Source organism: Eptesicus fuscus, chromosome 1 (assembly GCF_027574615.1).
Source record: "Eptesicus fuscus isolate TK198812 chromosome 1, DD_ASM_mEF_20220401, whole genome shotgun sequence".
Taxonomy (NCBI): Eukaryota; Metazoa; Chordata; class Mammalia; order Chiroptera; family Vespertilionidae; genus Eptesicus; species Eptesicus fuscus.
In genome coordinates, this window is record NC_072473.1 from 21,585,709 (window position 1) to 21,607,239 (window position 21,531).

Here is a 21,531-nt window from a genome sequence, read left to right on the forward strand (position 1 = left end):
ACAGGAAACAGCACAAACCACCTTTTATGACATTCTAAAAGCAGTTTTCCATCTTACACGAAGAACTTGCTGTCAAATAATAACACTATGTCATTCCCCATCTAGAACTGAGGCAATTAGCCAATATTAATAAAAGAATACAGAGTTAATATGCATGACTTACATCTGTACTTGTCTTCCAAGTGTGCTTTACACAGAGAAATGATGCCTGTTTTAAAAGACAGGACCCGGATCCTCCCCGTGCGTCCCCTATTATAAATAATCAAATCAGAAAAACAATTACTGTCATTTTACTAGATGGTAAACACTTTTCAGCTAAGAAAAAAAAATTAGTTGGATATGGGAACTCCATCGACCACTGTTCTATTAAGATTAAGAACTTTTCTGAGTTCATTATCTATTTGGAGATGACTTAGAATGTGATGGAAATTTAAACAACTCGAACAATGAATATTTACCAAGTATTCAATTCTTAAAAGCCCTTACTTGAATTGTAAGAGTGGCTCTACAGAAAATAGGAAAAATATCCTTCTAGTCATCCATGGAGAGCCACCTGGGTTTAAGTCGGTAAGTGGATGAATTACTATTATGCAATAAGCTACTTTGGTTATTGAAGCCCAAGAAAAATTACCAGCAACTCGCTGCTCTGCTCTCTTCAACACTCAGATTTTCATTACACTGGCCATATTCAGAAGAAAATTAACCACTTCAGGCCATATGACACATAATATGAAATATGAATGTTTATCTCCACAAGAAAAATATGACTCTATTAGAGAGCTTCAAATATATGATCTTAAAGTGCAATTTTAAAATAACCTATGCATATATATATATATATATATATATATATATATATACACACACACACACACACTCACACACACACACACACACACACTCACTTTGCGTTTGCATATAAAACTGGAATAAAGCATTCAACTTGACACATTTATTAAGTTCATTAAATCCATGGGAAATTTTTTAAGTAATAAAAAGTTTTTCATTTTGTGGAAAATGTCTTTCAATAAATTTCAGCTTTTGTTATGGAAAACAAATGAACATTAGATACTGGTTTTTAAAAAAGTAGACTAATTCTTAATTTAGCACTGTGAAATTACAAAGCACAGGTCCCAGTTGTGGGTTATTTTTGGTGAACAATATGCTCAACTTTCAACTAATACAATTTACTAAATCCCTTAGTCAAACAGAAATCCTGGATTCTAATGCATTAACAATATTACTACTGTTGAAAGATTTTCTTACCCTTTTCTACTTTTAAAAAAGGCAAATCAAAGTCTAACAAATAAACTTAGTACAGTAACTCAGGTCTTCAAGGAAATAAACTATACTCAAAAAATTTTTCAGACAGGTAGAAATAAATTATATATTCAGAATCCATTCATGTCATCTGCAGAGAAAACAGTGCTAAAATATATCTGAGAGAAGATCTGAATACAAACCCTTATCAAAGAAAGTGTAAGAGTAATCCACAATTACAGGTATGGTAGATACTGATCAGATTTCAATAGCCAGGTGATCTTAGAATTTAAAAAGCAATACCTTATCAAAAATAACAAAGAAAAAAAGCGTATACATTTTAATCCAAGAGGTGGTGGAAATCCACCACAAAGGCAAAAAGCAAAATAGTTGATATGCAACTCCTTTTCAAAAACCCTCCCAGATTTCCAAATGGGGAGCTGTTCTTTCTGACATGTGAAATGAGGCATGTAATAAATCTGATGTCTAAGAATTCAGTCAAAATTAAGACCAAGTCCTTCTGCTACCTTCCTCAACTGTCTTCATTAAGCTCAAGACAAAAATTCCAACTGGGGATCTCTCCTGTGTGTAATCCCAAAGAAATAAACGAGTGCTGTCTAAGGAGTGATGAATGAAGGTCCCATTGAAACATTTCTCTCTCTCTCTTTTTTTTTAAATTCAAAACTTCCTCCATTTGAGGAGCTGAGTTTGCTGAATTAAGAGCTTGTTTTCATTTTGTTTGGCTTATCAGCTCATCTCCTGCAAAAATCTCTTGAGTATTCAGATCTGGTGGCAGGTATGGCAGCATCTCCAAGAGCACATCTGCCAGTGAGGGGAGCCACCCCCAAAGTAGATGGAGGAACTCAAAACACAAAAGCAAGAAAGGGAAAGAATGAATGGCTACACATGGAGTCATTGTAAAAAATTAGTATCTCAGGGTTTTGTTTGTTTTCTAATCTGAGAACAATCAACATCCTAGCTCTTACCTCCTAGCTTACCAAGACAAAATAGTTTCGATTCCAATAAATGAAAAAATGATTTCTCACAGGGATAGCATTAGGTCACACAGCTTCATGAAACTTTCAACCTGAGGGCCATATTTCTAGACTGGGGCCCTGCTGTGATGCTAATTAAACCGGCACCATTCTGCCCACTAAGCCTCCTGTGACAGAGTCTGAAAGAGAAGCTTGCTGTACGTACGTGTCATACACATTCAGCAGCCAATTGAGACACATATCCACGCAGAGAGGGACGTTGACCAGATTGTTGTGCTCTTGCTCCAGGCGGTCATAGATAGTGGTCAAACAATTAATGATCTGCAGGATGTCCATGGGCTGGTCGTTTTGCTTGAGGTTGTGCTGATCCAAGGCATCACATGCGGCTGACAGGCTCAAGAGATCCACTGCAAAAGCCACAGAAAATCACAAGTGATTCAAGGGAGGAGAAATCCTCCTTTCATTATTTTTTCTTTCCCTTTGACAATCTGGTAGAGATGTCTCGTACCCCTCAGTGAACACCAAATCCGAACCCTACCTACTTTTATGTATTTATTTTTCAATTACAGTTGACATTCAATATCATGTTGTATCAGTTTCAAGTATACAGACTTAGTGGTTAGACAATCACATAGTAGTACTTTACAAAGTGGTTCCCCCGATATTTCAAGTATCCACCTGGTTCCATATATTCTTCAAACCCTACCCTCTTTTATTATTATTTTTAAATATATTTTTATTAATTTCAAAGAAGAAGGGAGGGAGAAAAAAGATAGAAACATCAATGATGAGAGAGAATCATTGATCAGCTGTCTCCTGCACGTCAAGTTTGCAACCCAGGCATGTGCCCTGACCAGGAATCGAACCATGACCTCCTGGTTCATAGGCCGACACTCAACCACTGAGCCATGCTGGCCGGGCAAACTCTACCCTCTTTCAAAGTGTTTTGTTTTCATCCTTCAGCTCTAAGTTTGCCAACTTTGATGAGCATTCAGGATCTGAAGTTGTTCTCACATATCACTGGCATTGACTAGATAAAGATGTGAGCAAAGAGACAGTTCCCATTTTTAAAGTATTGAGAAATATTTGTGAGTTAAGGGGGCCTATCGAGTTCTACATAAACCAAGTCATTTTCAAATGAATAAGGAAAAACACTATTTTGCTAGAGATTTTGAGAGCATTCCTGACCATATTTTCTTGTATTGGTATTAGATAGAGAAGGTCAGCTTGATTAATCTGTATGGCTAGGGTTGTATAAACTCTATATCCAGTTATGCAAAAAAAAAGTCAAGCATTTTCCCCTTAAAATATTAGTCACCTTACAATCTTTCTGCTACCTTAACATTAGGTGAAAAAATAATCAACTTCACTAAAATTTTCCCTGGGCAAACTAAAGTAACTGTGCAATCCATCCAAGCTATTTCTTCTTTCACTTTAGATTGTATTTTACATTGTATTTCTCAAATCCTCTAAGAACTTTGAGTGGCAGGGCGGGGAGGAGGGACAGGGGGAGGGGAGTTCCCTTGATGTGAGGTGGTATTTAATCATATGCTGGAAGATAAAAATTTAGCAGAAGTGAAATCTCAACCTTGTCCAACATCAGCATATTGCATGCTTTAGTCCCCAGTGCACAAAAAGATGCTTTTTTTTTCTAAAGCAGGCTTATTAGGCAAATTGGAAATGCAACAACATGCTTTTATAACACCTTATACACCTAAGCTCTGGTCTGAATTCTCGGTCCTTTGAGAGAAAGAATCAATGGTAATTAAGTAAATTTCTCACGCATCTCGGGGGGAGGAGGCAGTACGATTATAAATGTTACTGCAGATAAAATACCGGCCAACCCAGTCAGTAAACAGCTTGCCCAAAACTAAGCAGATGTAAATTTAAGGCTTTACTGTATTTCACCAGCTATTTGTGACTGGTTCTAAGTAAATGTTAAGGAAAAAAACAAAAATAGTGGTTAATATCCTATGTAAGTTAATACCTATGTAGTACATATTTTTCGCTTTAAAAAAAGGAAAATAGTAACTTTCAAAGTTTCCCTAGAAACATGACCTGGTGGTGGGAGCAGGAGGTTTTTTTTTTCTTTGTTTATCATCCCAGGGAGCAAACCTCTGTGATTCCTTGTACCAATTTCCCTAGAAGGCTCCAGATGAGCACTCATCCTATCAAGGCAAAGGCTGTTGGGGAGGAAAAAATATTTTCTGTACCCTTCTAAGTTCTTCTGGCTAGTCTAAGAATTAAATTAATATGGAACAGATTAACAGGAGAGAAAAAAGATATTTAATTTTGTGCAAATGGGAAATCCACATAAACATGAAAATTCCAAAGATAGTAAGGCAAAATGAGGTACAATTGTCATTCTGGAGTCTGGACTAAGGAGAAGGAGGTAGAGGTTTGGAACTTCAAAGGGAAGTGAGGCAATTCACAGGAAGATAAAAAGAGTTAATGTTTAGTAAAAACATGTTTGCTGAGCCATACAGAAACTGTGGGACACAGAGAGGACTTTGATCGAATGGGCCTTGCTAGGTTCCTATCACACCTACTTTATATTAAACTAATAGCTCCCTGCCTGGAGCAAATCTATCTAAATTCTTTTATGCAGTTAGGGGCAAGGTCAAAGGTTTTTCCTGAGTCTGTGTTTTCAACGCAAAGTATTTCACGTGACAAAGAGACACATTTTGGGGTGGAGAGTTTTGCTACTCTACAGGCCCCCCTCCTTTTGCTTAAAAATACTTTCAAGATAATGACCTCTTTACATGGAAGCTGAGACTTTGCTTAAAGTGCCAGAAAGGAACATAACTTGATTTGAGAGGAAGGCAGGTAGGAAAAAGAATAAAGAATTTTAAAAATAACAATGCAAGCACAAAGGAGGACACAAGAATGCAAAGGTGGAGTGGGGACTGCATGGGAGACTGGAGAGAGGTGTAGAAAAAAATAACTCAAATTTTCATTTTCTCTTCTGTGGGCACAGTTTCAGGGGCAGGTAGTGAGAGCATTTAGAAATGCAGCCCACCATTTCCATTAGTGGAAGAGAGGAATAGACTTCTTCTAAACACCAATATTCCTAAGATGTTACTTTATATATTAAAGGAAGCTATGGAAGGTTTGAAGTTTATTATTTTCTTTTGTTACTCTGCATTAATCGTAATAAATAGTTTGCTTTATATCTAAGGATATAAGAACCAACAAGTGAGAACTTTTTAGACTCACTTTTGTATTGAGTCTCATTTACCATTGTGATGGAAACAAACACACTGACAGCAAAATTGCATGAATTTCTTTTTATCGGGTCTACTCTTACCTCTGTACAGGTGAATGGGTAACACGCAGAATAGAAAATTTGGAGTATAAATAGCTCCGGAGTGGAGCAAAGAAATTGCTCCGAAATAATAGGAGCAGAAGATGACATAGTTAGGAGAGAAATACTGTGTAGTGTGCTCTGCTAAAACCAGATGTGCTTAAACACAAGCATGATCCATCACAGAACACTGGAAAACACACTTCCCAAAACAAACATATGAAACAGAATTCCACTTTCATGGAACAATTTTTAAAAGACATCGATTTAGGTGTGCATAGCTGGAACTATGGCGTTAAAAAGAGGTGAAAAAATTAATAGGGATGATTTAATTGCTACACAGATATACACTTAAGTGTCCAAAACAAACATCTCATAGAATATATTAAGATTTTTTTGATGAAACATTAAACATAATGAAACCTCAACAAGCAACCAACAGACATAATTTTGTGAAACTATCTTTTTACCTCAAGCTAGGAATTTCCACTTAGAGGGGGAAATATATATCCTTTAGTGTATTCACTAGGGAATATATTTTAAAGCTATATTTAAATCTAAGTATGTTCTAATATACCCTCTTTTTAAAATATATTTTATTGATTTCAAAGAGGAAAGGAGAGGAAAAGAGAGATAGAAACATCAGTGATAAGAATCACTGATAGGCTGCCTCCTGCATACCACCCACTGGGGATTGAGCCCACAACCCAGGCATGTGCCCTGACTGGAAATTGAACCGTAACCTCCTGGTTCATGGGTCGATGCTCAACTGAGCCACACCAGCCGGGCAATTTTTTTGGTCTTTTACAGAATCATAGGCTTTGAGATCTAGAAGGCCCATTTAGAATCATTTTGTAGTAGAGAAAACAGAGACTAGTGATAAGAAGACTTGCTGACACCCAGGTTTTCGGATTCCTCATAGAGGTACATACTGAAAAGCAGAAAGGGTGTCACAGAGGGTGTCCTTAGAGACTTTACTGAAAAAGAAAACCATCCTTCATTCCCTACTAGTGATAACAGTAGAAAAAAGAAGCACCAAAAAGTTGGTTAGAATAAGTCCCATGGTGCCAACACAACTCATCCCACAGGTAAACCTGAATACCTGAAACAGAGGGGGTTTATGATAGGATAACTGCTATGTTTTGCTGAATTTTTTGCCCAGAAGAGGCTGTTGTTGATGTCACACCAACTCATTCTATAGGCAGCTTATACTTCAGGCTAAAGAACTTTCCAAGCAAATCTTTACCCGCAAGAAAGTCAATGCACTTTGATGTAGTTATCTGTGCTGTGAGAGTAAATTACACTCTGGAGTGGGCCTGAGATGCTTTGGTGAAATAGCTACATAATGCAGAAGTGACGTTTTGTGTTGATGTGTAGCTATGGGTTACAGGTTATCACTACTGTTTATCGCTAGCAGTAACACTGGCCATTTTTACCTAGTCTCAGCGAGGCCCGTGGAGGCCGCTGTGTTTGGGACTGGCTACGTAGAGAAGAATATGCCCAGGTTACCAGCACACTATAAGGAACCCTATCTAAGATACTTAATATGTATTCCCTGGTATCCAAAGTGAAATCATAGGTGGTGGTTCTTGATCCAAGAGAGAAAGTACACCCTGGTGTGGCCCTTAGAGAGGGGGCACTTGGAGATTTCACCTGGCCTCTCTGGACCCTATGATGTGGTTGTGATACATATCCTTATTTTAATCTTGTTGGTATATTGTAGCAGTTGCCTGCAATGAATTTTAAGTGTTTTTTTTAATTTATTTTATTGATTTTAGAGAGGAAGGGAGAGGGAGAGAAACATCAAAGATGAGAGGGAATCATTGATTGGCTGCCTCCTGCATGTCCCACATCGGGGATCGAGTCTGCAACCTGGGCATGTGCCTTGACCGTGAATCAAACTATGACCTCCTGGTTCATAGGTTGATGCTCAACCACTGATCCACACTGGCTGGGCTGAACTTTGGGTTTGTAAGCATTGTTTTTTAAAATATATTTTTATTGAATTCAGAGAGGAAGGGAGAGGGAGAGAGAGATAGAAACATCAATGATGAGAGAGAATCATTGATTGGCTGCCTTCAGCGCACCTCCTACTGGGGATTGAGCCCACAACCCAGGCATGTGCCCTAGACCAGACTCAAACCCGGGACCTTACAGTCTACACTCCGACACTCTATCCACTGAGCCAAACCAGCTAAGGTAGCATTGTTATTTGAGTTCTGTGAGTCCTCTTCAGCAATGGAGCCCTAACTGCCACTGCCAGTGCAATCAATTAATGTCAGAAGTGAAACGGTCTAGAAGACCTCTAACTCATTCCTAGCTAAAAATATGGCTAAGACGTTTAAAAAAAGAAAAAGACGATTCTGATAAAAGGGATGAAAGTGTACCATTGCTGGTTGCCAAGCTACCTAGGGTTTGACGTAGCACAGGCTTTGAAATTGGTTATGGATAAGACAACTTTCCAGTGGCATATGGAAATGGTGGAACCTGAACTCCAGGAGTGAACAAAATAGATTAGGAGGAGACTGCAAACTGATGGCAAGTCTGCTAAAATTCAATTCCTTGGATGCGTTAGCAAAAGCTCAAACAAGCTCAGAATCTCCTTCCATTGAAATTCGCCCTCTCTGGCCTGCAGGTGGAGTTCCAAACAAAGGAATCTGGGAAACCATCACTTTTGATAAATGGGCTACACCAGTGAGATCAATTACAATTAAAAAGATAATTCAACTGGGGAACTTGTAGGTGTTTCTTACTTCCCCACAATTTTCTTTCTCTTTTTTATATATTTTTATTGATTTCAGAAAGGAATGAAGAGAGACAGAAACATCAATGATGAGAGAGAATCATTGATTGGCTGCCTCTTGCACATCCCCTACTGGGGAACGAGCTCCCAACCGGGGCATGTGCCCTGATTGGGAATCGAACCGTGACCTCTTGGTTTATGGGTTGACGCACAACCACTGAGTAACACTGGCTGGGCACAATTTCCTTTTTCAATGTCATACCTAGTAGTCCCTGGACTGAGGCTACAATTAAGAGTCTCAAAGGCTGGTAATTTTCCAAAACAAGATATTATGGCTGTTAGTTGGAACATAGGTGCAAGAATTCTGCAGGGATTGATGGAATAGATTACTCCTTTCTGACACCTCGCCTAATTGGGGCTGTCACAAATGTTTTGTTGCCCACAGGACAGGATTAGCCCCACTTTTCTATACTGATCCAATCTGAACCCCAACCATTGGGAAGAGACTGAAGGAGAAGCCCTGGCATATCTTATCTTCTTACCTTGCTATACGCTAAATATGGACTAGCCTAGTGGCTGAGCCCAAGAGACATAGTTTGTGTATGGATTCAAATTTATAAGGAAGAAAAAGGTAAGATTGTTGCTGAATGTAAGAGAGCAACCAAATGATTATTTAAAAGGGAAAACTGACATAATGTTGGCGCCCAGAAAGAGGCTTCAACTAGGAGAACGTATGCTTCCTTATCGGTGATTCAGACACCCTTTTTAAAGAGCCAAGAAGTGAGGAAGACAGCTGGCCAACCTAATGAACACACTGGATGAAGAAATGGGAGTTCTGACTGTGACCATGAACTCCATGGAACAATAGTAAACTGGCTGTGTTTTTTGGTTCTTGTTTCTGTTATTAAGGACTCATGTTGGAAAGTACTCTGTGGGAATATTTACCCAGTAATATAGAGAAAATACGGATTTATAATCGTCTGAATAAACATTGTGTGGACATTAATGAGAATGATGATAGTTTAAGAAATGTATTGGGCATACAGTAGAAGGTTTATAAGCTATATGTCTCATCTGTCATAATATTACGAGTAAAAATATAGCTATTTGCCCCACTGGTATATGAGGAAAGCCTCATATGGCTGGAGGGGACAATTGGGACACCTGGATCACTGAGGAAGAATTAAGTTTAATTTGGTAGCCCTACTTGTTGAAATTGAAAAGCAAGAAATTTAACATGGATGGTTAGATAAATTTCTGTGGCATATCCAAACCAAAGTCTGTTTAGGAGTGACTGCTATTTATATGATGTTAGCCTGGGAGATTCAAAACTTTGCATCTCAAATTCATTTCCTAATTATAATAAAGATGTTAGTACACAATGGCAACAACATGTCTGGTGGAACAAAGACTCCCCCAGAAACAAAGGAACCTTAGGAGAATTAGGAGCTGGGTGAAAACTAGCTGGCCAGGTAGAATTTGCTTTGAATGAGAAAAGATAAACTGGTGGAAAAGACCTCCTAGGGCAGTGGTCGGCAAACTCATTAGTCAACAGAGCGAAATATCAACAGTACAAAGATTGAAATTTCTTTTGAGAGCCAAATTTTTTTAACTTAAACTTCTTCTAACGCCACTTCTTCAAAATAGACTCGCTCAGGCCGTGGTATTTTGTGGAAGAGCCACACTCAAGGGGCCAAAGAGCCGCATGTGGTTCGCGAGCCGCAGTTTGCCGACCATGGTCCTAGTGCAAAGAGAGCGCTTTGAGGGCATCCAGTTCCAGGAGGAAGGTTAAGGATGGCAAACTTCCTAGAATGATGATCGGGAGAATGGAACCAATGATGACTGGAGAAACCTACAAGGTGCTCCTTAATAGCTTCTGCACCACAACCGAGGGCCAACCATTCCTTCCCTCGTGTGCACATCACGGGTATTATACAAGCTTTAAACAGGACTACAGTGCTTTCCCTGGGAAAGAGATGTGGACCCCTCTCTTTGGACATCAATATCTGTCAAACCAGATAAGCTTAGAAAATTAGTTTGGCTCTGTGCTCAAGATGTTTTGAATTATGAAATAACAGAGACCTGGTCTCCAACCTATCTGAAAAAAAAATTGTATGCAGTATATGGGAAAAGTAGATTTTTGTGGGGGCAGGACAAAATAATCACACTAGCCTCTCAGGCCCCCTTGCTGGGAGGCAGTCTGTGGCTGTGAATGCATATCCTGCCTTTAATGCTATTGCCCAAGTGAAGTCTTTTCCTGGAAGACTGTAGATTTGTAAGCCATGTTATCATGGGTCCTGGGAGTCTTCTTTAGCAACTGAACCCTGTCTAATGCCACCTTAGTGCGCCCTCAAAGGTGAGGAACATTTACCAAGAAGGGAGCACATTTTTCACCTGGTTTGTCACCGTGAGGATGTACCTTTACTCAGATAGCTCCAGGCTATTCAAAATCTCTCAACTGTGCAATTTAGCTGCTGAACAGAAGCAAAGTGTTCTGTTTCTTATTTTCAGGGTATTTGCCACATTTATCAACTGCAGTATATTTGGTCCTATGGTTTGGAGAGAGTCCACCACACACAGTTATACTAAACTAAATACACATACTTTGTTTAAATGTATTTTTATTTCTGCTCTTAGAAGTTGGCTATATTTTTAATTTTAGAAGCCACACACCTATAATATGCCATCAGAACTGCAGAAAGAGAAAGAAAACGTTTAGGTTATCTTCTTCATAACTTTCAATGGGGTATCAGTGATAGGAACCACTTTATAAAATCCTTCTTACCAAGATTTCCTCTTTCTCTCTGCTTTTCTGTCCAATTTAATTTTCATTCACAATGCATTGAAAAGCAATATGGAGTCATGTAACTCTAAATTAATTACAAAGTGGGGACATTATAGGGCCATGATGGTGTTCTTGATTTAAACGGCAAATTCTCTATAGTGGATAAAACTGTGTTATTCGGGTTTCTGCCATACTGAAGCTCTAATGTGAACTAAAATAAATAAATAAATAAGACTGCCCGGCCGGTGTGGCTCAGTGGCTGAGCATCGACCTATGAACCAGAAAGTCATGGTTAGATTCCCAGGCAGGGAACATGCCCAGGTTGTGGGTTCGATGCCCAGTAGGGGGCATGCAGGAGGCAGTGAGTCACTGATTCTCTCTCATCATTGATGTTTCTATCTCTCTCTCCCCCTCCTTTCCTCTCTGAAATCAATAAAAAAATATTTTTTAAAAATAAGACCAAGTTGCTTAATGGCAGGAGCACTGCTTATTTTCTAATGTGTATGTAATTCAAACTTTCACTGGCATCAGGAAATCACTGAGATAACATCATTAATTTTCATTAAAGTAAGAGTTAGTAGAAGTGACCTTCAGCTGGAAAAGCTAGCCAGAACAAGTTTTATTTGCCTGTCCCACAAACAATGGCTCTTTATCATGGTTTGCAGGCCTAGAAATGACAAAAAAAGCCGGAAGAGAAACCCAAGTAAATATAAAATTAAGAGGAAATTCTTCAATCATCTACTGAACAATTACTTAAGTAATATGACCACACATGTTTTCGATAATAAAATGATTGGTGAACTCTTCATTCTATATTCATACTATACATGCAACTCTTCCTACCATTCTTGAGAATCCAGTACTTAATTTAATACACCCTAATTTTGCTAGACCTGAATCTGTTCCAAATATGAGAAAAGTCATTCTCAGAAAGAAACTACTGATAATTTCAAATATGTTTAAATGAGAAAATTCTCCATTCTACATTCATGGCTTAACTTTATTACAAGGTTATAACCTCAAATGGCCGAATTTTTAAAATATCAAAAAGCACTGTTTCTCCAAAGTTTATTAGAATATTTAAAATAACGTGAAATGATAGACGATGAGACAAACATGTGAACAGAGTTTTTAACAGGAGAACTGAATAATGCCTAAATCCAAGGTCAAAAGGAACTTTATGAAAAGGGACAGTTTTTTTAAAAAATACAATTTTTTAATGATTTCAGAGAGGAAAGGAGAGGGAGAGAGAGAGAGAAAACATCAATGATGAGAGAGAATCATTGATTGGCTGCCTCCTGCATGCCCCACACTGGGGATTAAGCATGTGTCCTGACCAGTTTATTAGGTCCAGGAAATGACCATTTGAGTAGATGGCAGAGGTGGAGCAGATGTGAATCTCCATGGAGATGAAATAGGAAGTTAAGAAACTGAGAGGCCACAGTGAGGCATGAATTATCCATGCCAATGTTGAAGACATCCAGAATTGGGGCCAGTACTGGGGAATAGAGAAAGACCGTGAACCCTGACTGCCAAGTCTTCGGGAATGAGGGGGTCTGACCAGGGCGTCTGTGGAGGCCAGCAATAAGATGGTCAAGGAGGGTCACTGGCAAGTGTTTTTATAAATGGAAAACGGAGAAGAAACATCCTAAAAGTGGAATTATTTGGAAAGAGAGAGTAGGCTTTTCTTCTTAATTTTGGTCTCTCCAATGCTTAGCAGAAAGCCTAGCATGGAGTAGGGTTGAATATGTTTTCATGGAATGGATGCATGACTGAAAATAAATTTAGGTTTTTATTTCTCCAGCTTATAGTCTGAAGTTGTTATCATTTTTCAGCGATATAGCTGCCAAGTTTAAGTGGTTGTAAAGGGCTTTCCAGGCCCAGGATTTCCATAGGGACCTGTTAATGTCCCAGAGCTGGAAAGAGGCAGCTTGGGGTGGGGAAGAGTCAGCGGGCTGGATAGAGAAAGCCTTCTGCTTCTTTTTCTTTTTCTGTTCCTGTCCCAGAGATACTGCTTTCCATTGATAAAGGGGTAATTATGAACTGGTTATTGTGAAGTGCTATTGTATACTAGAGGCCCAGTGCATACAATTCTGCACTGGGGGTGGGGGTGGGGGGAGGGTCCCTCAGCCTGGCCTGTGCCCTCTCACAGTCCGGGAGCCCTTGGGGGATGTCCGACTGACGGCTTAGGCCCACTCCCACCACCGTCACTGCACTGGCCAGCTGTGAGCCCAGCTTCTGGATGAGCGGTACTCACCCTGTGGGAGCACACTGACCACCAGGGGGCAGCTCCTGCATTGAACGTCTGCTCCCTGGTGGTCAGTGCATGTCACAGCAACCGGTCGTTCCACCATCGGGCCAAAACCAGCTCTCTGACATCACCCAAGGGGTCCCGGATTGTGAGAGGGCACAGGCCAGGCTGAGGGACCCCAATGGTACACGATAGGGGTCGGGGAGAGATGCAGGAGGGCTCCAGGGCATGTCCGGCCCATCTCTCTCAGTCCCAATTGGCCAGACCCCAGCAGCAAGCTAACCTACTGGTTGACTGTCTACCACCTGGTGGTCAGTGCACATCATTAATGACTGGTTGACTGTCTGCCCCTTGGTGGTCAGTGCACATCATAGCGAGCAGTTGAGTGGCCTTAGCATATCATTAGCATACTACACTTTGATTGGTTGAACAGCTGACCGGATGACAGGACACAGCATATTAGGCTTTTATTATATAGGATAGTATATTCCCAAGAGATCCTTAAAAGTTCAAACTTTAGCCGAAACCGGTTTGGCTCAGTGGATAGAGCGTCGGCCTGCGGACTGAAGGGTCCCAGGTTCGATTCCGGTCAAGGGCATGTACCTCGGTTGCGGGCACATCCCCAGTAGGGGGTGTGCAGGAGGCAGCTGGTCGATGTTTCTCTATCATCAATGTTTCTAGCTCTCTATACCTCTCCCTTCCTCTCTGTAAAAAAATCAATAAAATATATATATTTTTTAAAAAAGTTCAAACTTTGGTTTAGATAAGGCAATCTAATATTACTACTGCTACTAAATACCTTTCAATAGGAGGCTATAATTCAAGTTTCATAAAGATAATTCTGGATGCTAGTGCCACTAGTTGGAAAATAAGATTACCAATATTTTAGTGATTCACTATCAGTAGTTGAGGAATGGTTCCAGGAATGATTCTAAACAATATAAAATAGTCTAGGTAAACATTAGGCCAAAGATACTTAAAAAAAAATGAACTCTATGTTACAAATGGACTTGTGATAGCTTCTTTTCCCTGTCTCTCCAAATGAAAGTACCCCCAACCGACCCTGACTGATGTGGCTCAGTTGGTTGGAGCGTCATCCTGTGCTCTGGTCAGGGCACATACCCAGGTTGCAGGTTCTATCCCTGGTCAGGGCTTATACGGAAGCAACTGATCAATATTTCTCTCATATCAAGGACTGTCCCTCCCTCCCATTCTCCCTCCCTCCCTATCTCTCTAAAATCAATAAAAACATATCCTTTGGTGAGGATTAAAAAAAAAAAGACAGCCGAAACCGGTTTGGCTCAGTGGATAGAGCGTCGGTCTGTGGACTGAAAGGTCCCAGGTTCGATTCCGGTCAAGGGCACGTACATTGGTTGCGGGCACATCCCCGGTGGGGGGTGTGCAGGAGGCAGCTGGTCGATGTTTCTCTCTCATCGATGTTTCTAGCTCTCTATCCCTCTTCCTTCCTCTCTGTGGAAAATCAATAAAATATATATTTTTTAAAAAGACAGAAAATACCCTGGACCCACTTTTTTAAATTTAATTTTTTTATTAAAAAAATATTTTTATTGATTTCAGAGCGGAAGGAAGGAGATAGAAACATCAATGATGAGAGAGAATCACTGATCTGCTGCCTACTGTACACTCCACACTGGGAATGGAGCCCACAACCCAGGCATGTGCCCTGACGGGAAATCAAACCCTGATGTCCTGATTCATACGTTGATGCTCAACCACTGAGCAACACCTCCCAGGCTATTTTTTATTTTTTAACTTACTTTTATTGCTGAAAGTATCACAGATATCTGCTTTGTTTGTTACCCCCAATGACCCCATCCTCCCCAAACTCATTCCTCCCCCTTTTTTTAAAGCAAAGAGTAATTATCAAGAGTAAATATCCAGAACTGGTAAAACACTCACAGCAAAGAGCCTTCTGTAGTCTTCGGAGTTTCATGGCAGTCCTATAAGCCGAGAACCTGACATTATTCAGGTCAGCTGGAGAAAACAAAGGGGGAAACACAGATCATTTGTTATTTCATCAGAAAGCACACACAAAAAGTCACAATAATTTGCCAACTGCAATAACAATGACAAAAATAGGCTAGGGAAAAAAATCTCACATATGCCCCAAGTTTTGGGGAATAAAATTATGTCAATATAGGGAAATTAATAAAAACATCTTTTTTTCTCTTTGATAATCCAGACACCTAAGTTCTAAGAAGGACTACAGTGGACTCGTCTGCAGGGTTTTCAGGCATTTTTTTTCAAACTGTAATCCTGGTTTGATTGTAGATTAAAGAGAACAAGGAATATATTATTGAAACAACCATTAGAACTTAGCAAAAATCAAGTGGCAACATAACATTTTTCTCTGATTAGAAAATAAAAGTTAAATATATTCACCATGGAAAAATTAGAAATTAAAGGAAAATATGAAATCAAGTAAATAAGTCATCCATGATCCCATTACCCAAAGATATGTACTGTTACCATTTTGAATATTTCTTATCCAACATATATGTGTGTGTATGATATATTTTAAAATATAATTGGGACTAAAATAAACATTTAGTTTATATTCTAAAGTGTAATCATTCTAGTATTCAGCACAGATGAACAATTCAACAATTTCTGCTATTGTGGTTTCTACAGTCAACTGTCTATCAAGCTCCAACTCACCTCGCTGCAAGCTATAGTTAGATGATACCCTTACTCAAATCTATACAAGCCTTGATACACCCTGGGCAATATTTCTTTTCTAGAGTTTCTGTATATTTATGTTTCAGGAACCCGGCTCCAAAAAGCTCCTTGAAAACAAGAACCCCGTCTCCTACTTTTGTCATATTTCCCAGTAACAATATCTGACCACTCTCTGAAAAAGCAGGTCTAATACAGCTGATTAACAGACTGAATGAATAAATGAACAAGAGAATAAAAGAAAAAAGCATACTAGCAAGCATGACTGCCATAATCAATTGCACCCACAAAACCGATTCTTTTTTTAATGTTTTAATTGATTTTTTTAGAGAAGAAGGGAAAGAGAGAGAGAGATAGAAACATGGATGAGAGAGAAACATCAACATCGATTGGCTGCCTCCTGCACACCCCCTGCTGGGGATCGAGCCCACAACCTGGCATGTGCCCTGACCAGAAATTGAACCAGCGACCTCTTGGTGCATGAGTCGATGCTCAACTACTAAGCCACACCAGCTGGGCACAAAACCTATTCTAATTGGGGGTTAGAAAAGGGAAATAATTTAAACCTTTTGCACTCGGATGTGGAGTGTGACTCGACACGGTTAGCATTAGAATAAAGGAATCGAGAAAAAAGCAAGCGAGTGCAAAGGGTTAACCCAGTGGTCAGCAAACTCATTAGTCAACAGAGCCAAATATCAACAGTACAACAATTGAAATTTCTTTTGAGAGCCAAATTTTTTAAACTTAAACTTCTTCTAACACCACTTCTTCAAAATAGACTTGCCCAGGCTGTGGTATTTTGTGGAAGAGCCACACTCGAGGGGCCAAGGAGCTGCATGTGGCTTGCGAGCCGCAGTTTGCCGACCACTGATTTAACCCATATCCAAATCACTTGGGTCAACATTATTAGCTTTATTGCCTTTGCAGAGACCAAACATAAAAACCTGAATTGAAATTATGGGGAAGAAAAACAATGTCTGTAATTTACTTTTAAATATTCAGCGTAAAAATATAAATAAAAAAGACTGACAATACTAAATGTTGGTAAGGATGTGAAGCAAATGGAATTCTCATACAGTTGCTGGTGTGAATGAAAAACAGTATGACTAGTTTAGCTATTTATGAAATTAAACATATATCTATCTTATAACCAACTATTTTACTCCTAGATGTTTACTGAAAAGAAATAAATACATGTCCACAAAAAGATGTGTACATGAATGCCCATAATAGCCCCAAACTGGAAACAAACCAATAGAAGAATGAATAAACAAATCATGGTATAGTCATACAATGGGATACTACTCAGCAATAAAAAAGAAGTAACTACTAATCATGCAATAATGTTAAATGATCTGAAAAACACAATGCTGGGTAAAAGAAGCCAAAAACAAAGAATAAGTAGTGGTTAATTCTATTTTTATTAAATTCTAGAATAGGCAAATCTCACCTATAGTGATAGAAGGCAGATAGATGGTAGCCTAGTGTGATATGGAGTTAGGTAACTGGCCACAAGGAACACAAAGGTATTTTTTAGGTGATTGAAATGTTATATATCTTGGTTGGTGGGGAGGTTACACGAGTGTATACATTTGCCAAAAGTCAAACTGTAGCCCTGGCTAGAGTGGCTCAGTTGGTTGGTCGTTGTCCCCACACTGAAAGGTTGCTGGTTCGATTCCCAGTAAAGGCATATGCCGGGGTGGCAGGCTCAATGCCAGGTAGGGGACATGCAGGAGGCAGCCAATGGATGTTTTGCTCTCACATCAATGTTTCTCTTTTCCCCTCTCCCGTTGTCTCTAAAAATCAATAAAAATATGTCAAAAACAAAACAAAAACAAGAAAACCTCAAACTGTACACTTAGAATGAGTGCATTTGATTGTGTTTAAACTATGCCTTAATAAAGCAGATTTTAAAAATTTAAAAAAATCACACATACAATACAATATGACGTATGTGTGTGTTAGGTTAACACTTTAAGCGCCCAGCCTGTTTTGTCTTCCAGACGGAAAGTATAGTGTCAGTCACCGGTGACTGACTGGGTGCTTAATGTGTTAAGCTACACTGCAGAGGTGGTCAGTTGTTTTAATCAAGAATGCACACTCCAGGGGTGGTTGGCTAGCAATTGATCAAAAAGCCTCACTCTAGAGGCAGCCACTGGAAGTGCTTCAGCTATATTTAGCTCCTATTACACCAGGGATAGCATTAATTATCCTAATTAATGTTAGATGGGCTTGCATTGGTGGTATTAGTGGTTTGCAAAATAGGAAGACTATATGAAAAGGTTTAGAACCATCCCTGGCCCTTACATTAAATGGGTGTGAGAAGAGTCTAGTAGGCCCCCACCTTTAGAAATGGTGCTCTAGGTCGGACTCCAAAATGTCCAACTGTGGTTCATTGGATTCTTGGTTGCCTGAATTCAATTAGATGGTTCACAGAATCCTGCTGTTATAGCAGGGGTTCTCCAATTTGAGTCCTATACCAGAATAATGTGGAGGAGTATTAAACATACAGATTCCCAGGCCCTGCTTACTCCCAGATTTTTTTATTCATTAGGTCTTGGGGGGGCCTGAGAACCTGCATGTCTAACATATTTCCAGGAGATGCTGCTGCTGATGTCGGGGGATCACACTTTGAGAACCACTATGTGGTTAGAGGTGTGGATTGTGAGGCCAAAAGGCAGAGCTGTGACTTCATTGTACCTTTGGCACAGGTTTTAAGATTGTTTTGCGCCCTGTGGCTAATAAATGTTCCCATGTGACCGAGTTTGCTCTGAGACTTGTTTTCATTACAAACTGGCATCCAAGATGGATCAGAGGACAGCCCTTACCTACGCCTAGCCACGGGTGGCTACCAACACCTACCAAACAGAACCCTGTAACCTTGTGGGTCTTTGTAACCCAAAGTGTAATTCGAGGACCAACAGCATCAGTATCTCTTTGGAGCTTGTTAGAAATACAGAATCTCAGGCCCTACTGGGATCTATGAATTGAAATCAACATTTTAACAAGATTTCCTAGGTGATTCATATGGACCTTCTAGTGAAGTCAAGTCTTTAATTGTACATTTTAATAAAGGCTCTTGTTCCATGTTAAAGTACAAGTATAACCTCCATATAGATAGATCTGTGTTGTCTACTATAGTTGGATCTGTCTACATTCCATTTTGTGGGCCTTTAGAAGATTATTTAACTTTTTGCACTCGGATGTCTAGTGTGACTCGACACGGTTAGCATTAGAATAAAGGAATCGAGATATAAGCAAGCGAGTGCAAAGGGTTAATGACTAGAGGCCTGGTGCATGAAATTCATGCACGGGGGGGGGGGGGCAATGTCCCTCAGCCCAGCCTGCACCCTCTCCAATCTGGGACCCCTCCAGGGATGATTGGGCCTAAACGGGCAGTCGGACATCCCTCTCACAATACAGGACTGCTGGCTCCCAACTGTTCGCCTGCCTGCCTTCCTGATTGCCCCTAACCGCTTCTGCCTGCCAGCCTGATCACCCCCTAACCACTGCCCTGCCAGCCTGATTGATGTCTAACTGCTCCCCTGCCAGCCTGTTTGGCCCCAACTTCTCTCCTTTGCCAGCCTGGTCACCCCTAACTGCCCTCCCCTGCAGGCTTGATTGCCCCCAACTGCCCTCCCTTGCAGGCCTGGTCCCTCTCAACTTCCCTTCCCTGCTGGCCATCTTGTGGCAGCCATCTTGTGTCCACATGGGGGTGGCCATCTTTGACCACATGGGGGCGGCCATATTGTGTGTTGGAGTGATGGTCAATTTGCATATTGGTCTTTTATTAGATAGGATAGAGGCCTGGTGCATAGGTGGGGGCCAGCTGGTTTGCCCTGAAGGGTGTCCCGGATCAGGGTTGAGGTTCCTTTGGGGCGTGGGGCAGCCTGGGCGAGGGGCCTGTTGTGGTTTGCAGGCCAGCCATGCCCCTCGGCGACCCAAGCGGAGGCCCTGGTATCTGGGATCTATTTATCTTCTACAATTGAAACTTTGTAGCCTGGAGCAGAGCCAAGCCTTCTGCTCCCTCCGAGGCAGCAGCCATTTCTGTTGGCATTTATTTATCTTCTATAATTGAAACTTTGTAGCATTAAGTGGAAGCCTGGGTTGGCCAGGGTGTGCAGAAAGCTTGGCTTCCTCCATTGCCGGGGAAACCCAAGCCTCCCTCCTGCTCTCAGTGGCCGCAGCCATCTTGGTTGGGGTTAATTTGCATACTCACTCCTGATTGGCTGGTGGGCGTGGCTTTGTGGGTGTGGTGGCGTGCTGGTTAATTTGCATATTGCTCTTTCATTAGATAGGACTATTATAGTCAATTAGACCAAAAACTCACTTCTGGAATATGTTTGTGGTTCTCTTATTTATGATGAACACCAATAAAAGTTATTCAATAAATTGTCTAAAGGTATCTTGAAAGGCTACAGATTTCCTTCTCTTTGAAGTGAATTAACTTTTCCCTGGACCTTGTTCTCTGGTGAGTAGAACTTGATTTACCTGGGTCCCTCTCCCCAAGACCCATGCTTCTTCCTTTGTCTCTTTTCCTCAGTCATTATTGCTTATCTTTTTGGGTGGTCTCAGCTAACTCATGGTATGAGCTGCCTTGTGGTAGTAATGCATGAGAAACTTAATTCCTGACCCCCCTTCCAGACTGGTGTTAATACCATTCACCAATATTACCACACTTTCCCTATACTTCCTAGTGCAGAATTCCTTTTCGCACAGTTATAAATGATCCCCTTTGGCTCTTTATAAAATAAGCAACATAGAGACACAGAAATGCACTTTTTAATCAAGAACAGATCACTTTTCCTTTAACATCAGCCTGTAGCAGTTTCCAGGGACTAGGCCTCCAACTCCAAATTTCCTTTCATTCTTTTACTTATATAAAAGCGTGGAGCATGAACTATGTGCCAATCAAACATCTTGGCAGAAGATACAGGCTAAAACTTTCTCTTTAATCCTCCTTTTTAATTGCCTCTTAACTAATTGGTCTAGTTTCCTACTATCTTCCTTCTTTCATAAAGTAATATCTCTCTTCTGACCCCAATTCTTCTCTGCTTTCCAATTTTCCTGGTTCTATTCAGAATTCAGAACAAATGGTCTAAATGAGGTCACAGAAGCTCGGTCCTGTCCAAATCTCACAGTTCATATGAAGAACTGGCAAATTCCAGGAGCTAGAGATCCAAATGGGAGAGGCAAGGATGATCAGATTCTTTCAGGGTGTGGGTTCACAGTGGAATACTATCAAAGACAAGCATCTGGAACATTCCAGCTCTAGCAGTGTTCTTAGCTTTCCTAAAGCAGTTCAAACTTGCTTCCCTTCCAAGTCCTAATTGTGGCACATTCTGCCTCAAGTTAATCTTCCCTGACACCTTTTTCGGCATACCCCCAACCCAATGCAGAGAATAAGCCTTCTGCCACGAGTTTTCTATGCACCAGAATCCTGATTCAGGAATACCAGAAAAAAGTAGCAGGAAAAATGCCTAGTTTTCATCATAC

General features: G+C 40.4%; 1 protein-coding gene across 5 annotated transcripts in view; it reads right to left on the minus strand.

Annotated features, from left to right (window-relative positions):
• The window catches only part of DMD (dystrophin), a 1,914,059-nt gene that overhangs the window by 90,109 nt on the left and 1,802,419 nt on the right, over positions 1-21,531 (minus strand). For all 5 annotated transcript variants that reach the window (XM_054720874.1, XM_028129748.2, XM_054720891.1 and 2 more), the window contains 3 exons: positions 15,259-15,333; positions 2,461-2,662; positions 164-249 (listed from right to left, as the gene is read on the minus strand). In XM_054720874.1, the coding sequence (XP_054576849.1) occupies positions 164-249; positions 2,461-2,662; positions 15,259-15,333 (363 nt within the window). The remainder of the gene's footprint in view (positions 1-163; positions 250-2,460; positions 2,663-15,258; positions 15,334-21,531) is intronic.